Here is an 18,538-nt window from a genome sequence, read left to right on the forward strand (position 1 = left end):
AGTAATGTTCTAAGAGCTTTATGTGCACTATTGTGAGAAACAAGCCCACTGACCCATTCAAAGGAGGATGCGGAGACTCGGAGCAAGTGAAGAGAGGCTGTAATCGATGTTCTTGCAAGTGTGTCTGATAGATAGGCACACTTGGGGCAGTTGCAGCAGGCAATTTATCTCCTAGGGTACAAGTCCCTCCCCTGATTGCTCTTTGGCTGAGTACTACAGAGGTTACAGCCTTACCCGGAAGTCACTTATGCCCATGTAAGGCAAAAAGTTGTCTGATTGGAACAAATGCACATTCCTTGAGGTGACTCAGAGACTTCAGTTCTTTGGTGCATGCTCATTGCAAAGCCTGGAAGAACCAGGAAGTGAAGTGTCTCAGGGTTTGGGACTCCATTGTGTGTGGAGTTGGTACATGTTTCCAATAGGTTGTAAACCTATTGTTAACTAGAAGCATAGTTTTTATTTGGTATTTCTTTAAAAAATTTTTTTTAATGTTTATTTTTGAGAGAGAGAGACAGAGCACGAGTAGGGGAGGGGCAGAGAGAGAGGGAGACACAGAATCCAAAGCAGACTCCAGGCTCTGACCTGTCAGCACAGAGCTTGACATGGGGCTCGAACTCACAAACCTTTGAGATCATGACCTGAGCCAAAGTCAGATGCTTAACTGGCTGAACCACCCAGGCGTACCTATTTGGTAATTCTGAAAAAGAATCATTTCAGTTACTTCTCACACCATCTTAACTCTTTTATAGTAACCTGATGTGGTTTGGTACCATTGTGATCATATCAGACAGAAGAAACTTAAGTTTGCAGAGGTTAAGGTCATTCAGGATCATTCAGATGGTTAATGACAGCAATAGAATTTGAACCTAAGCTGACTGAACCCAGAACCCTTGTGTTTTTATCCGTATTGTTATACTACCAACCTCTCTTTCAGTTTTTATAGAACATTTTAATTTAATTATTTTTTAACTATTTAATTTGTTGAATACCACCTGTGTGACACAAAACTCAAAGGTAGAGAAATCAGTGAGAAATTAGTCCTCCTCTAATCTCTTTCCTAGAGAACACTTGTGTGTCCTTCCAGAAGTTTTCTGACCATATAAAAGATTTTAAGTATTTGTGTTTCTCCTCTCCCCACTCCAACAAAAATATTAACACTGTTCTACATTTTACTTTTGGAAAACATATATCTTGGATTTTGGTTTTTGTTATTAATTATAGAGCTGCCTCATTCTTTTTAAAGTGTGAATTGTATTTAATTAATGGATATATCATAATTTATCCAGTTGCCTACTGATGGATACTTAGATTGTTGCCTGTATTTTACTGTGGCTGCAGTGAATGACTTCACATGTGTGTCATGTAGCTTATGTGAAAATGTATGTGTATAATACTTTTCTAAAAGTGAAATTGCTAGGTTAGAGGGTAATTATTTAAAAATTTGATAGCTCTTGCTAAACTGCCTTATGTGGAAATTGTACTAATTTACATCCCCTCCCCCCAAAATGTGTGAGAGTGCCTGTTTCCCCATACCTACCCACTCTACAATAGCAAATTACCAAACTTTTGATCTTTGCTGTTCTGTAAAAAACAGTATTTTGCAATTTTTAAAAAAATTATGAGTGAGATTGATTTTTTTTTTTTATGGGTATAGGATGTATTTGAATTTTCTGGGAATTATCTGTACATATCTGTCGACCTTTTTTCTTTTTTTCTAGTGGCTGGTTTGCTTTTCAAAGATGATTGTATACCCTTTCTTATAGCAGGGAAATTAGTCCCTTGTGATTGTTACTAATATTGTTTTCCCATTTTATTGTTTTTCTTTTGACTAAGTTTATTGTTTTTTTCTTATAAAAATGTTTTGTTTTTGTAGTTGAATTGATGTTTCTGCTATGATTTTTGAGGTTTGCATCTTTCTCAAAAAGACTTCTGTTACTTTGAGATTATAAAAAATATTACCTCCTGTTTTCTCTTAGTTTTCTCATTTAATGTTTCATGCTTAAATCTTTATTCCATCTGAAATTAATTTGAGCATTTGGAATTCAACTTGTTTTTTTGTTTTCTTTGTTCCCCATTAGATGGCTATCTAGGATCCGTATGTCATTTATTGGATCTCTAAGCTCCCCCTCCCCAACCCCCCCCCCCCCCCCCCCCCCCCGGCTGGAAGTACTGCATATTTGTATCTGTTTCTTGACTCTGTTCTATTCCATTGAACAGTTTGTCTATTCACATCCATTACCAGACTTTTAACTGCTGCACTTCTATAATACATTTTAATAATATATAAGGCTGGGGTGCCTGGGTGACTCAGTTGATTAAGTGTCTCACGGGCTCAGGTCATGATCTCCCAGTTTGTGAGTTCAAGCCCCACGTTGGGCTCTATGATGACAGCTCAGAGCCTGGAGCCTGCTTCAGATTCTGTGTCTGCCTCTCTCTCTGCCCTTCTTGTGTTCTCTTTGTCTCTCAAAAAATGAATAAACGTTAAAAAAATTAAAAAAAATATAAGGCTTATGTCCCCATCTCATTATTCTTTTCGATTTTTTTCTGTCTCCTTGCATGTTAATGTTTACTCCATATGAATTTTAGAATTAGTTTTTCTGGTTTTTAAGACATTATTTTTTGTAATTTTCTTTTTTGTGTGTGTTTGAGAGAGAGACCACACGCACATTTGCATGAGCAGAGGGAGGAGCAGAAAGAGAGGATAGAGAGAATCCCAAACTGTCAGTGTGGAGTCTGATGAGGGGCTTAATCTCACAAACTGTGAGATCATGACCTGAGCCCAAATCAAGAGTTGGACACTTAACTGACTGAGCCAGCCAGGCATCTCTATTTTTTTGTAATTTTCTATTTGTTTGTTTGTAATTTTCAAACTGTTTAAAAGACTAATTTCTGCCAGCATTTCTCATAGTGAGTTTTATGAGATGTTTCTATGTTCTATGAGAATGCTTCCTGTGAAGAGAATTCCACATCAAATATTTTTGAGAAATGTTACATATTATACTCTTCTAGGATTCACAGTACGCATGAATATATATCAGAAGCTCTTTAAAGTTCAGCAATAAAGAAATCTGTTTAGCTTTTTAAACCTAGAGTTTGCCAGGGGTGCCTGGGTGGCTTAGTCGGTTGAGCGTCCGACTTCAGCTCAGGTCATGATCTTGCAGTTTGTGGGTTCGAGCCCCGCGTCCGGCTCTGTGCTGACAGCTCGGGCCTGGAGACTGCCTCGGATTCTGTGTCCCCCCTCTCTCTGTCCTTCTCCTGCTCATGATCTGTCTCTCAAAAATAAATAAACGTTAAAAAAAAATTAAAAAAACCCCTAGAGTTTGCCAGATTTGTTTTATCACAGAATCCTTATTTTAGTATAGGATGTTCTTGTGGGTATTCTGTAGAATTTATATGCATATATTGAGCTATCATTTTGTCGTCTTCATCTATAGTTCATAATTTACTGTAACCTGACTAACAGCCCCCCAGTCAGTTTCTCTTAAAACATTCTTGCCGGGGATGCTGGTGACTTTGCCACCAAACTCAATAGACGTTTTTTAAGTCTTTTTAAAACTTGACTTTTATGAGTTTTCGAACCATTCATCATCCATCTTTTGATACATTGTTCTTTTTTCTACTTTGGTGAAATTATTCTCTTGCTTTTTCTCCTACTTTCCCTCTTCCTCTTTAGTCTCCTTTGTGTAATTTTCACTCTGCATCTGTCCTCTGCTCTCTGTCTAGGACATAACACTGTAGCACTGATACTGTATATTTTTTGATGCCTTCTGTATCTATATCTACAGTCTTTTTTGAGTTGCAAACATCTGTGTTCATTTGTGTTTGATCAGCTTTCCACTTGGCTTATCTCACAGGCTCAACACAGTGAAAACAAGTTTTTTGCTGGCCAGTTTAATGTGTGAATTAGTAGTCCATGGCAGGCCAAGCTCAGGCTGAATTTCAGCTCCAACTTTCCCCTTGGTGGGACACAGTCGTCTGCATAAGTGTACCAGAATACTTGACTGTAGTTCTTGAATTTGTCTCCCCTTTTCTCTCCCTGCTTACTGCCTTAATTTAGACGCTCATGGTTTTTGGTCCAATCTCCTTATCTTTATTATTTCTTTCCATGTTTTTATTTTTTCTCCTTTTAGATCATCATTCTAAGATGGAACTCAGGAGAACTCACCAATCATTGTCTTCACTTTTCCTTTCACACAAAATGTGAACATCTTAGCATTGTACACAAGGCTTGTCCTGATCTGGTCCTTGTATATATTTCTAACATCATACTTTTAATGCCACACATTTTCACACTGCACACTGCCTCTGTCCTGCCCACTGAGCTTCTGGGCCTTAGCACATGTTCTTCCTAGAGTAGTGTCTTCCCATTACTTTTGTCTGATTGGCTAATTCCTGTTGGTCTTCAGGGCTTTTCTCAAGTGTTACCTTTTCCAGGAATCCTTCCCTTATTTAAGCCCATAGTTCTGGTTAGATGTTCTTCCTTTGTTCCATCATGCTTGGTTTTGTCATGCATAGCAGTCGTGTTTTTGCTGTAGGGAATGTATCTGCTTGTCTGTTGGTTAGAATTAGAGCTTCTGAGAGAGAGATTATGTTTTTTTAAAAATTTTTTAACTTAATTTATTTTTTAAATTTACATGCAAGTTAGTTAGCATATAGTGCAACAGAGACTTAATGCCCCTTACCCATTTAGCCCATCCCCCCCTCCCACAACCCCTCCACTAACCCTCTGTTCTCCATTTTTAAGAGTCCCTTATGTTTTGTCCTTCTCCCTGTTTTTATATTACTTATGTTTCCCTTCCCTTATGTTCATCTGTTTTGTGAGAGATTATATCTTTAATTTCTGTTCTTCTAGGCCCTAGGGTATAACAGTTTTAAAATATACTCCTGAGATCCTTTAGATGTTTTTTAAAGGTTTTTTTTTTGGGGGGGGGGCTCTTCGTGGTGCCCTCCCACCCCTGCATTACCCCCTCAGTATCCTTTCCTTCTCCACTTTAAAAAGAAGAAAAAAAATATGTATGTATATATATGTATTGACCCAAGATACTGCTTGATTAAAGAAAATGTTCTATGTTTGAATGAAAGGAGAAAAATAAGGAATGGAAAAAAGAAAGGGAGGGAGGAAAGGAATTAAAGAGAAAGAAAGATGAAAGAAAGTCTCAATTTTAACACTAGCACAGTGCCTAGGACAGTAGGCATTGGAGAAATATGGTTGATTAATCAATTCTGACATCTGCTTTGATAGATTGACACTGAAATGCCCAGCATGACTAACTCAACATGTCAGCTTATTCCCCTTTTCTCCAACATACCACAGGTTTTGAGTTTTTTTTTTTTTTTAATTTAAAATATTTTTTAACATACTGGTTGTTCTGCCTCAAGTTCCCTGTTCTTCCTAGACAAATTTTTATAGAATTAATTTATGGGCTTGAATTTGACTTGATAAAATGATTTGTTGTTGTTTCAACACAGCTTCTGGGTCCTAAAAGGTCAACTGTTTTGGTACAACCCTCCTATGAATTTACTTTATAAGTCAGAGGGGAAAAGAGCAATTTTCAATTGGTCTATTTTGGATTTATTGATGAACCATAATTTATCTAAACTAGGCTAACTCATGAAGCTACTACTAACACTTGTTCAACTAAGTAATTTGTATAATTATTTTCAACCTGATGTAATGTTTTTCTTTTTCAGCTTGTGAAACTTTGTATCGCAATGATTGATACCGGAAAGGCCTTTTGTGTTGCAAATAAACAATTCATGAATGGGATTCGAGACCTGGCACAATATTCTAGTAATGATGCTGTAGTTGAGGTTAGTATTATTAAAATTAGTTAATATGTTAAATGCAACAGGATATTAAAGAATTATGCATTCGTTTATTAAACATATTAGTGGCTATAGTGGTAAAATAGTGGAATAGAAAAGCTATCACCTATTGGTCTTATTTTCTATAATTCTGTTCTCTAGCATAGTTGGAAGTTGATGGATGATTTGCATTGTGAATGTAAGCTTACTTCTGGTAGGTGAGCTGAATCCTCTACAAGAGGGCCTGAGCAGGCAGAGGAGGATTATGCTCCCTAGTAGGAGCTTATAGGGGCAAGCAGAGAGCATTAAACCTTAAGAATAGTATTTAACTGTACGTATGGGGCTGTATAGGAAAGTTCTTGTCAGCTCGCTATGCTTGGTTAACTTAGACCCTTGCTGTACTCTGTGGTATTATGTTATTTCTTCCAGGAGGAATAATACCTGGTTAGGTAATGGATGTGCTTTCATGATTATTTGACTCCGGGATGTCTAAATGTGCAGTCTTGATACACTCAATTTTACCTTTAGGTTTATATGTGCCATTACTATTTGTTAGCATACTCCTACTGATATGACAATATTAATTCTTTGACTGTTCTGGGGTTTTATGTCACTCACCACATGTAGACTTGTCCTCTTTGCAGAGAATGCCCATGAGGGAATGCCATAAAATTGCCCTTGCAAGTAAATGTCATTGTTTACAATGTAACTTGATCTTTCTGTCAGAAATGCTGAAGTAACATTTTTGTGACCTATTTTAGTGGCTTTTAAATGACTTGGTTTTCTTTTGGTTTCTTTCATAGACAAGTTTAACCAAGTTTTCTGACAGTCTTCAAGAAATGATAAATTTTCACACAGTAAGTGTCAGCAAGTAGGTGTTACTATGACCATGTTAATATTTAGTATATTCCTTGAGTGGCAGTATTTTACAAAAGTACTTAAGTTGTAATTCAATAACTTTAAATTGTCAGCTTTTTAGTTGGGTGGATCTAACATGTGTATGTGTATGAGACAGAGAGAGATTTTTTTTCTTGTTCTAGTAAGGTGAACTTAATATCACTGAAATATATACCCATAAGAGCTATTTTTTTGTTTAAGTTGTGCCTTTGGGAGTTCTTAAGGAAGTATTTTAAGAATGACGAAGTAAAAGTCATCATTCTAAATTTAGCTATTTCTTTTAAATACTTACAAATATATCCTCTTTGTCTTATCAGTTGCCAGTATTAAAGACTGCTGTATTCTTTGGGCAATTTATATGTGTCTTTAAGATGAGGGCATTTAGCCTTCAAGAATGAGGGATACTTTTAGAATGTCAAGAAATTCCTTTATAAATTTTGTAAAACTTTACTGAAAACATGGTAGCTTATGAGTTATACATTCTTTTTTTAAAATTTTTATTGAGATATAATTGACATTATGTTAGTTTTATGTATACAGAGATTCCAAGTAACGATTCTGTATTTGTATATACTACAAAATGATTACTGCAGTAAGTTCAGTTAACACGTGTACCAGTACATAGTTAAAATTTATTTTTCTTGTGATGAGAATTTTTAAGACTCACTCTCCTACCTACTTTCAAATATGCAGTACAGTATTATTAACTGTAGTCATCATGCTGTTTGTTACCTCCCTACAACATATTCATTGAATATTTTATAGAAATTTACACCCTTTGAACCCTTTCACCCGCTACCCCTGCCTCAGGCAGCCACCAGTCTGTTCTCTATACGCTTGAGCTCATTTTTTGTTGTTGTTGTTATTTTTCAAAGATTTTTTTCTTGTTTCTTTTCTTTTTTTTTAGAGAGAGAGTGGGAGCAGGACAGGGGCAGAGGGAGAGAGAGAAAACCTTAGCAGGCTCTGCACTCAGTGTGGAGCCTGACGTGGGGCTTGATCTCACTACTTGATCATGACCTGAGCTGAAATCAAGAGTCGGATGCTTAAATGACTGAGCCACCCAGACACCCTTATTTTTAAAATTTTACATCTGAGTGCAGACACTATTTTTCTTTTTCTGTCTGACTTATTTTGCTTAGCATAATGCCTGCAAGATCCATCTGTGTTGTTGCAAATGTCAGGAGTTCATTATTTTTTATAGATGAGTAGTATTTCAGTGTGTGTGTGTGTGTGCGCGTGCATGTGTGTATGTGTATTACATCTTTATCCACTCATCCATTGATGGATATTCAGGGTGTTTCCATATCTTGACTATTGTAAATAATGCCGCAGTGAACATGGAGGTGCATATATCTTTTCAAATTAGTGTTTTCACTTTTTTCTGATCATACATAGAAGTGGAATTGCTGGATCATATGGTAGTTCTAATTTTAATTTTTTAAGGAATTTCCATACTGTTTTCCACAGTGGCTGCACCAATTTGCATTGGCACCAACAGTGTATAAGTGTTTCCTTTTCTCTGTGTCCTTGCCAACGTATATTTCTAGTCCTTTTGGGTTTTATTTTTTTTCTTGTCTGTTTGATAATAGCCATTCTAACAGGTATGAGGTGATGTCTCATTGCATTTTGATTTACATTTCCCTGATGATTAGTGGTGTAGAACATCTTTTCATGTATTTGTTCGCCAGTTGTATGTTTTCTTTGGAAACATGTGTGTTCAGACCATATGCCCATTTTTTAATCGGATTTTTTTTCCTATTGAGCTACATGAGGTCCTTCCTTCCTTCCTTCCTTCCTTCCTTCCTGATATTAACCCCTTATCAAATATATGATTTGCAAATATTTTCTGCCATTCAGTAGTTGCTTTTTCACTTTGTTGTTGGTTTCCTTTGCAGTGCAGAGACTTTTTAGTTTGATGTAGTCCCACTTGTTTATTTTTCCTTTTGTTGCCTTTGTTTTGGTATCAAATCGAAAAAATCATTGCCAGGACTGATGTCAAGGAGGTTACTGCCTGTGTTTTCTTCTAGGAGTTTTATTCTAGCACCTGGCAATACAGAGGGTTCTGGTCTTATTTTCAAGTCTTTAATCTATTTTGAGTTAATTTTTGTGTTATGTGCTTCTTAAAAAATTTTTTTGTTTAAAAAAAATTTTTTTTAATGTTTATTTATTTTTGAGACAGAGAGAGACAGAGCATGAACAGGGGAGGGGCAGAGAGAGAGGGAGACACAGAATCCGAAACGGGCTCCAGGCTCTGAGCGGTCAGCACAGAGCCCGACGCAGGGCTCGAACTCACAGACCGTGAGATCATGACCTGAGCCGAAGTCGGACGCTCAACCAACTGAGCCACCCAGGCGCCCCACAAAATTTTAAAAAGCTTAACATATATGACTGTCATATAATTATTTGGTGCTTCAAAATTATCAACACATACTCTTTATAAAAATCTGCCAGTTTTTGGTTCTTAGTTTATTTGATTTTCTTACTTTTTTGGGTTTTTTTGGTCAAATTAAGGGTAAAGTTATCTGGTGATATTTAATTGTACTTCAAATTTTAGCTGTTCTGAAATTAGCATGTACAAGTATTGCTTCATTTCTGGGTTTCAGTTCTTTTGAGTATAGATCCAGGTGTGGAATTACTGGTGCATACGATACTTCTATACTACTTCCTTCTTAAGGAAACACTGAACTGTTTTTCACAGAGCCTGGACCATTTTACACTTCCAGCAGCAATGTGTGAGTGTTCTGGTTTTTCACATCCTTGTCAACGTTTATTATTTTCCATTTTTTTGATCATAGCTGTCCTAGTAGGTGTGAAGTAGTGTCTCACTGTGGTTTTGATCTGCACTTCTCTGATGCTTAATACAGTTGAGCATGTTTTCATGTGTTTATTGGCCATTGTGTATTTTCTGCCATTTTTACCATTGTGGCCATTTGAGTCCTTTGCCTGTTTTTAAATTGGAATTTTAAAAATTGAATTCTTTGTATATTTTGGATATTAATTCTTATCAGATAAATATGTAAATATTTTCTCCCATTCTGTATACGTTGTCTTTTCAGTTTCTTGATAATATCCTCTGATGCACAAAAGTTAATTTTGATGAAATTCAGTTTATTTTTTTTGTGGCTCCTGCTTTTGGGGTCATATCCAAAAATCCATCGCCAAATCCCAGATCATGAAGATTTATCCCTTTGTTTTCTTCTAAGAGGTTTTTTTAGTTTTTTAAAAAGTAATCTCTACACACACCATGGGGCTGAAACTTATAACCCCAAGTTGAAGAGTTGCATGCTCAATTGACTGAGCCAGCCTGGCACCCCTCTTCTTAGCATTTTATGGTTTTATCTCTAATATTTTGCACCAATTTGTTTTCTTAATGTCTTCTTATTCTCTTTCTACCTTCTAGAGGATTTAGATGCCAGTATATAGTATGTTTGATTTGTTTTTAAATCAAGTGATCATTTGGATTTAAACTTCTTAAAAAATGTAATATAGTAAGAACTAATTTTGGGGGGGATAAAAGCTATTGATTGAAATTAACATAAAAAGTTAAATGTTTTCTCCATAATATATTATCTTTTGTAATAGTCTTATTTCTGATATTTTCTTTAAATCAGTAAGTCTTGCATTATTACTTTACATAAGAATACCTTGGCTCTTTGTTATAACTTTAAATGTGAAAATTTATGGTTAAGATAAACACTTGACAAATAAATTGTTCAAATGTGTATTGGTAGATTTCTTGTCAGCAAATCTTCAAAGTATTTTAATAATCACATTCAGTTTTCAGTTTGTTGCTTTATATGAAGGAAATAATAGAATTTGCTATGCCTATATGTAAGTGTTGCGAGGAACAACAATATGTGTAAGTAGACTCTGGAGAGTGACGCTTCTTTCTTTACTATATCAGTTGGCATACGTTCAGGAAAACAAGCCACTTAGGATATTTCTGACAGAAAGATTTTAATACAGTGAATTGGTTACAAAAGTGTTGGAAGGGCTGGAGGAATAAAAAGAGTTAAGGTGGTGCCATCTAGAGATTAGTAAATATGGGAAGTAGCTATTGCCCCTGGGGCTGGAGGAAATGGGAAACTGTTCCCCAGAGCTCCTAAGTATTGCACTGTTGAGAATACAGCCAATGTAACTTGGCCAGGAAGCCAGGAGCTTGCCTTCCTGTGGTTGCTGCAGAGCCAAGGAGCCTGTAGGCCCACTGAAACTGCCCAGATTGGTCATAGATGGCTGCTCAAAGTTGGTGTGGCTCACAGATGCTCACTGATGGCTATGTCAGAACAGAAGCAGAAAAAACCGTGGCTTCCTCTATGGCCTGCTGTCATTGGCTTACATTGGCAGAACCTAACCTCTCTGTTTGCAAGGAGGCCTAGGAAATATACTTTGCAGATTTCTAGCATCTGGCAATACAGAGGAGGAGCCCATGAAAGGGTGATGTGGTGGTGAAAGCCAACAATTAACCAACACATGAGCCGTAAAGCTTATAATTTCAAAATATTTTTGGCAGGCAAATTATTGTGCAGCTTAATGAGTTTTATCCTTAAAGCTTTTTATATGACTTTTCTTTTTTCCATATTCTCCATATCCAACATATTAGCAAAATTACACCCCAAATCCAACTAACAGTAGTTTCTCTGCCACCTCCAAGTCTACAATACTACCACCTCTTGTTTAGGATTATATCATAGCCTTCCAACTTGTGTTTCTGCTTCTCTTCTTGCCCTTCTACAATGAGTTCTGTATACAGGAACCAGAAAGAACTTAAAAATATAAATTAATTTACAGCATTTCCACTATTGTAGCTTCCCGTCACACTCAGGATAAAACCCAAACATGGCATACCCCAGCCCTATGACCAGACAACTGACCTGATAACTCCCTGATCTCATCTCTGTTTTCTGCCTGGCTGTAGCCACATGGACTCTTTGTTGTTCTTTAACATATCAAAGTAATTCTCATCTTAGGGCCCTTGCACTTGCTATCTATTCTGTGCAGAATGTTCTTTGTTCATATCCATGTGTGGCTATTTTCCTTAAAGTATTCTTTCTCTTTCTACACGTCTCCCTCACTTTATTTAGGTCACTACCTCTCAGATAAGTCTTCCTTGACCACCCTGTCATCACTTAGGTTACCTTAATCTGACTTTTACACACACACAGGCACACGCACACACAATATACACATATATCATCTGATTCTTAAATGTATGTATGTACTTAATTTATTGTCTAATTTCCATGACTGCAGGCACTGTGTTATATTCATTTCTGCTACTACCACCTAGAGATTCCTGGTAGAAAGTACTTTTGCAGAGTTAAGGAGACCAAGGTTATGAACTTAAGAAAATTCTTAAGTGTTTTTTTTATAGTCATTAAATGAAAAAAATTTGTTAAATCAGTGACAGCACATACCAAATAGATAATTGAAAGTATTTAATGTTTTAAACATTTTTCTTTTATTGTTTCTGGCACTTGAAAACTTCAGGATCTCTATTTTCACTAAAATTTATGTTGCTTTAAAAAGATGCTTTGCAAACCGATAGGAGATTACTCTTTGCCTGCCTGTCTGCATAGAGGACTTAAGGCTGTAGGTTGGTGAGCTTGTGTGTGTTGATATATATACTATACATGTATCTATAGAGAACTCTTTGTTTTATACTATATCGAGATGTCCAGTGCCTTTCTAATTTTATCCCATATTTTTTTTAGCATCTCAGAAATTTTCCTAATAGATAGAAGTATGGAATTGTAAGACCTTGCTTTACTACCTTTTAATTTCCTTTCCTTTCATAGTTGCTATGTTGTGTGCTTTACCTGGCCTTTTTGTTTCTTGTTAACAAATACTTTAAATTTTTCCCAGTAGGAGTGATTCGTGTGTACTTGAATCAGAATTCTTATATTTGAGGCAAAGATTCTTCCTTCATCATAATACTGCATACTTTGCTTTAGCTAAAATATGACCAGGGATGACAGATCTCTTGTTTACTGTTACATCCCTAGTACTTGCATAATTCTTTTCCTGGGGAGGTCGTTTAATTTTACTAAGCTTTGTGCTCCTCTTTTGTAAAATGAATGGGTTTTACTAAATGACTTTTAGTTGTAAACATTCTATGATTACACAGCATTATTTATTATAAGATTTCAATATGATCTCAGAGCCATTTGTTAAAATGTGGGAAAAGCCTAGTTACATAAAATGCTTTATTTTAGTAGCATTTTCTACAATGAAATTTTAATTACATAGCATTACAGGGCAAAGGAGGCTTTATAGGACAAGACAAACTGCTTTATAAAATGTAATAAACGCGGCAATCTGGTTAAATTCTGTAGCAGATTTTGTAATACTTAGATTTTGGTGTATCTGTTTGTGTCACAGTAAAAAGCTGGATATTCTGCAGATGTCATTTATGAATAACTTAATAAATGGGTTTAAATAAAGGTTTAAAATAATAGAGCCATTTGGGTTTTTAGCCAAGATTAAACATAGATTGGGATTAGTTTATCTGGTCATTTAAAAATTATTTGGATTCTTTTGTGATTTATTTCTTCTGTAAGAATGGATATTATTGTCCCTTATTCCTTATAGAATGAGAATTTCCTAGGGTTGTTCTCTAACCCATGTGTTTTTATAAGGCACCAACTCATGGCTTTTTCAGAGCAGGTCAGGCGTGCTGATTTTTAAAATTTTTAAATGGAATGGTCAGGCGTGCTGCATTCTATTACATACTGGAGTTGGCTTGAACACTGACTTTTCTGGAACATAGAGATTTCTGTAACTTCACTGATGACTCTTTTGGATTCTAATTTGCTGTTGGTGTAAGGAAGTTGGAATTTTTATTTGATTATTATTTTTGCTGAATGAAGCTTTAAGGTTGAATTGCTGCATAAATTCTATAAAATGCGTAACCCTTTTTGTTTTATTTTTTTCTGAGTTTGATTTTCCATATTACAGCTGTCCACTCATTCACTCAGTGGATGGTTTCATGAAAATGTCATGTCCTATCTTGGTGTTGGTGGAAAATTTTTAAAAGTTTAAAATGGAATTATGTTAAAATAATAAGTATTTAATAAATAAATCATTTCTTTTTAATAGAATTATGTTAAAATAAAACATACTGTTGGGGGAGATATTACATATTGAATGAGTACAATACTTCTAAATATCTAAAAAGTATTTTAATGAGAAACTTGAGCTAGTTTCCATGAACATAACTTTTTCTCAAAATAGGTCTTATCATGAAATGATTTCAAGCAATTCCTCGTCAAGATTTTAAAATTGTTGATCTTTTCAAATTCTTGGTCATTGTCATTGATAAGAACGTTGTCTGCATAAGTAGTCATATTAGTGAAAAGCAGGTGAGTATTTATTGCCCTTTCCTCCTGATTGACAGGAGCTTGGTTATTACTCTTTCCTCCTGATTGGCAGGAGCTTCTTTATCCCGTGTAATTAGAATTCAGATAATTCTGTCTCTTTAAGTTGTACTTTAAAGGAGCAGTCATTCATTTTTTATCCTTTTTTTCTTTCATTGACAAAAGTAATTCTTAAATTTTCTGAGATAAACTGAATAGATTTTGAATAAAATAATGATAAACCTTTTCTGCAGGTATACACAGAAGTTGGACTTCCTACTTTTTTCTTTCTTTAATTCACTTCTAATAATTGTCTCTGTGGATCTAGATTATAGCACTGACTCCCTAGTGACTCATTCTCAGCCTCTCCATTCCAATACAGCGAATCCACACAGTTTGTCAGTGTATGTGAATGGTCAGAAATATTAAGCATTGCTTGAAATAAATTAATCAGATAGCAGAATGTTACTTTAGCCATATCTTGAAGTCAATAGCTAGTATTAAATCCATAAGTTGAGATTTATTCCTCCTAAACTTCCTGAATTTAGTTAAAAAAAATTTTTTTTAATGTTTTTCATTTTTGAGAGAGAGAGCACTAGTAGATGAGGGGCAGAGAGGGAGACACAGAATCCAAAGCAGGCTTCAGGCTCCAAGCTGTCATCAGAGAGCCTGATGCAGGGCCCAAACCCACAAACTGTGAAATCATGACCTGAGCCAAAGTTGGACGCTTAACTGACTGAGCCACCCAGGAGCCCCGAGAACTTTTTTTCTTATTTTGTGTTTGCAGAAGTTTAGAGTACAGATCTTTTTCTGTATGAAATTGACATTTCATGTTGAAGTCCTGTATGATTTGCTTCATTTAATAACTTCATAGTTATTTATAGCTTCATTTAATAACTTTGATACAAAAAGATAGGTCAAAGAAGAGAATTTGGACCAGTGTGATTGTATTCTGAATGTAATGATTTTCTGGCAGTATTTAATGAAAAATTTGTCCATTATGGTGGGGAAACAACAATCAGTAGAAAGCAAATGTATTTAAGTATGAAAATGAAACATATGTCTTAAGGTTCAGAAATTGATGTGTGTATAATTTTCTGCATACTTAAAATGTTTTAAAATAAATATTGAAAGATAATAAAATGAAACGTTTCATAAGTAGGAAATACTAATTCGTTGTAGTTAATTCAATAAATGTTACTCTTATGTATGATCACAAAATAAAATTTTCAAAATGTTTTTTGAAATCAGCAAATGCCTACAGTCCCATTTAAATGATTATGTGCATTTATTTATTTATATTGGTTTCAAGTTTTTATTTGTTTTTGAGAGAGAGAAAGAGGATGAAAGTGAGCGAGAGAGAGCGAGAGCGAGAGAGAGATGGGCTCACCCAAAGTGGGGCTTGGGCTCACCTGATGTGGGACTCTAACTCATGAATCATGAGATCATGACCTGAGCTGAAGTCAGATGCTTCACAGCTGAGCCACCCAGGGGCCCTCGAGTTTTTATTTAAATTCCAGTTAGTTAATATATAATGTAATATTAGTTTCAGGAGTAAAATGTAGTGGTTCATCACTTACATGGAACACCCAGTGCTTATCACAATAGATTATGTACATTTAATTTCATCTTCAGAAATAAATGTTTTTTTGTTTTTTATTTATTTTTTTAAGGATAGTCCTTTGAGTCAAATACGTTTATTTTATGGAAGATACACCAAAATATTTTTTAATTTAATTTAATTTTTTAATTTACATCCAAATTAGTTAGCATATAGTGCAACAATGATTTCAGGAGTAGATTCCTTAGTGCCCCTTACCCATTTAGCCCACCCTCCTTTCAGTAACCCTCTGTTTGTTCTCCATATTTATGAGTCTCTTATGTTTTGTCCCCCTCCCTGTTTTTATATTATTATTGTTTCCCTTCCCTTATGTTCATCTGTTTTTTCTCTTAAAGTCCTCATATGAGTGAAGTCATATGATATTTGTCTTTCTCTAACCCATTTCACTTAGCATAATAGCCTCCAGTTCCATCTACATAGTTGGAACTGGCAAAATTTCATTCTTTATGATTGCTGAGTAATACTCCATTGTATATATATATACCACATCTTCTTTATCCATTCATCCATCGATGGACATTTTTGGGCTCTTTCCATTCTTTGGCTATTGTTGATAGTGCTGCTATAAACACTGAGGTGCATGTGTCCCTTTGAAACAGCACACCTGTATCCTGTGGATAAATGCCTAGTAGTGCAATTGCTGGTTGTTGGGTAGTTCTATTTTTAGTTTTTTGAGGAACCTCCATACTGTTTTCCAGAGTGGCTGCACCAGCTTGCATTCCCAGAAATAAATTTTTTAATAATTAAAGATAAAACAGCAAAATTTCATCAAGAATCAGAATTTGGCTAATTAACATCAAAAGCCAATAATAAATAACTACTGAAAAGTGTAAGAATCAAAAAAGAATCAATTGCGTTCTTTTTTTTTTTTTAATGTTTATTTTTGAGAGAGAGAGAGGGAGGACAGAGTGTGAACAGGGGAGGGGCAGCGAAAGAGGGAGACACAGAATTCGAAGCAGGCTCCAGGCTCTGAGCTGTCAGCATAGAGCCCGACGCAGGTCTTGAACTCATGAACCGTGAGATCATGACCTGAGCTGAAGTTGGACGCTTAACTGACTGAGCCACCCAGGTGCCTCCAATTGCATTCTAGTAGGAACACCTCTTAAGAAATGATGATGCTAACAAAACAACCATATGTATCTTATTAGTAGAAGAAATGTGAAAAGAACAAATTAATAGCAAAAATTTGTGAAAGAGCCAAAGAAAGATGAAATATTTGACAACGGGTACTAAGCGAAGAAGTGATGACAAACAAATTGTGACTGCAGTAGTTTTGGGTGATTCAAATGGTAATGCCAGGGGGAACATTATATAGTTTTGTCAAAGCAATAATTACTGCATTTAAATACTTTATAGAGCAAGTCAGACAAATAGTATTAAAATATAATTTTAGCAAAAAAGATTCATTTTAGCAGTTAATTTCTTTTTTAATTAAAATGTTTTAAGTTTATTTATTTATTTTGAGAGAGAGAGAAAGAGAGAGAGTGAGCAGAGCAGAGAGAGAGAGAATCCCAGGCAAGCTCTGCACTGTCAGCTCAGAGCTGGACTTGGGGTTTGAAACCACAAACCACAAGATTATGACCTGGGCCGAAATCAAGAGTCAGAAGATTTGGATGCTTAACCTACTGAGCCACACAGGCACCCCAGCAGTTGTTAATTTCATAATGGCTGTACCAAATAGTTCACAACTTCTTAAATCACTGTAAAAACTTACATAAACACAACACTAATATCTTCTGTATGACTGTTGACATCTTATTTATCTCTGTTTAACCACCACCCCAAAATTTAGTGACTTAAAACAACAACTATCATGTGTTTGGGCAGGGTTTGGGGAGGCCAGCTAGTCTCTAATCCAGTTGGTGTTGGCTGAGTGGCTTGTGTATGGCTGGAGGATCCAATTTGTCTGGTGCTTCAGCTGGGGTGGCTAGAATGGGTGAAGTTGGCCAGGTTTCTCCTGCCCTTTGGAGTCTGTCATTCTCTAGGACTTCACTCTTATAATGTGGTCTCTCTACAGGAGGGTAGTCAGACTTAAAATTTTTTTTTATTTTAGAAGAGAGAGCATGACTAGGAGAGATGGGCAGATGGGGGTGGGGGGAGGGAGGGAGGGAGAGAGAGGGAGAGGGGGGGAGAGAGAGAGAGAGAGAGAGCGAGAGAATCCCAAGGCTCCTCACTCGGCATTTACCCTGATGTGGGCCTGAATCAATGCCACAACCCTGGGATCATGACCTGAGCTGAAATCAAGAGTCTCTCGCTCAACTGACTGAGCCACACAGGTGCCCCAGGTAGTCAGTCTTCTTAATGTGATAGCTGGCTTTCAAGTGAGTGAAATCAGTAGGTGTAAGACTTCTTATGGGCTTGGCCTGGAAGTCACATAGGATCACTTTTGCTACATTCTTTTGATCAAAGCAAGATACAGGGCTATGCGAGATTTAAGGTAAAGGGTAATAAACTCTACCTCTTGGTGGGAGAGTACCATGCACATGGAGTGATGAGGGGAATTATTGGTGGCCCTCTATATAAACCGTCTACTGTATCTTTCAACACACCAATAATGTGTGCCATAAGTGTTAGGAGCCTTTACAGTAGAAAGAGATTTTGATTTATGTCATCTGGAGTATAGCATCAGAATTTTAAAAATTTCTCTAGGTGATTCTGACATGTAGTGAAGTTTGAGAACCACTACTTTAAATCATTGATTCTTGGGGCTCCTGGGTGGCTCAGTTGGTTAAGCATCTGACTCTTGATTTCAGCTCAGCTCATGATCTCGTGGTTTGTGATATTGAACCCTGCATTGGGCTCTGTGTTGATAGCAGGGAGCCTGCTTGGGATTCTCTGTCTCCCTCTCTCTGTCCCTCCCCCA

At 36.1% G+C, this 18,538-nt stretch overlaps 1 protein-coding gene across 6 annotated transcripts in view; it reads left to right on the forward strand.

Moving 5' to 3' along the window:
* Positions 1 to 18,538, forward strand: part of ACAP2 (ArfGAP with coiled-coil, ankyrin repeat and PH domains 2) — a 148,696-nt gene that overhangs the window by 61,842 nt on the left and 68,316 nt on the right. For all 6 annotated transcript variants that reach the window (XM_027061155.2, XM_053221034.1, XM_027061157.2 and 3 more), the window contains 2 exons: positions 5,692 to 5,811; positions 6,609 to 6,662. In XM_027061155.2, coding sequence (XP_026916956.1) covers positions 5,692 to 5,811; positions 6,609 to 6,662 — 174 coding nt within the window. The remainder of the gene's footprint in view (positions 1 to 5,691; positions 5,812 to 6,608; positions 6,663 to 18,538) is intronic.

Source organism: Acinonyx jubatus, chromosome C2, assembly GCF_027475565.1.
Source record: "Acinonyx jubatus isolate Ajub_Pintada_27869175 chromosome C2, VMU_Ajub_asm_v1.0, whole genome shotgun sequence".
Taxonomy (NCBI): domain Eukaryota; kingdom Metazoa; phylum Chordata; class Mammalia; order Carnivora; family Felidae; genus Acinonyx; species Acinonyx jubatus.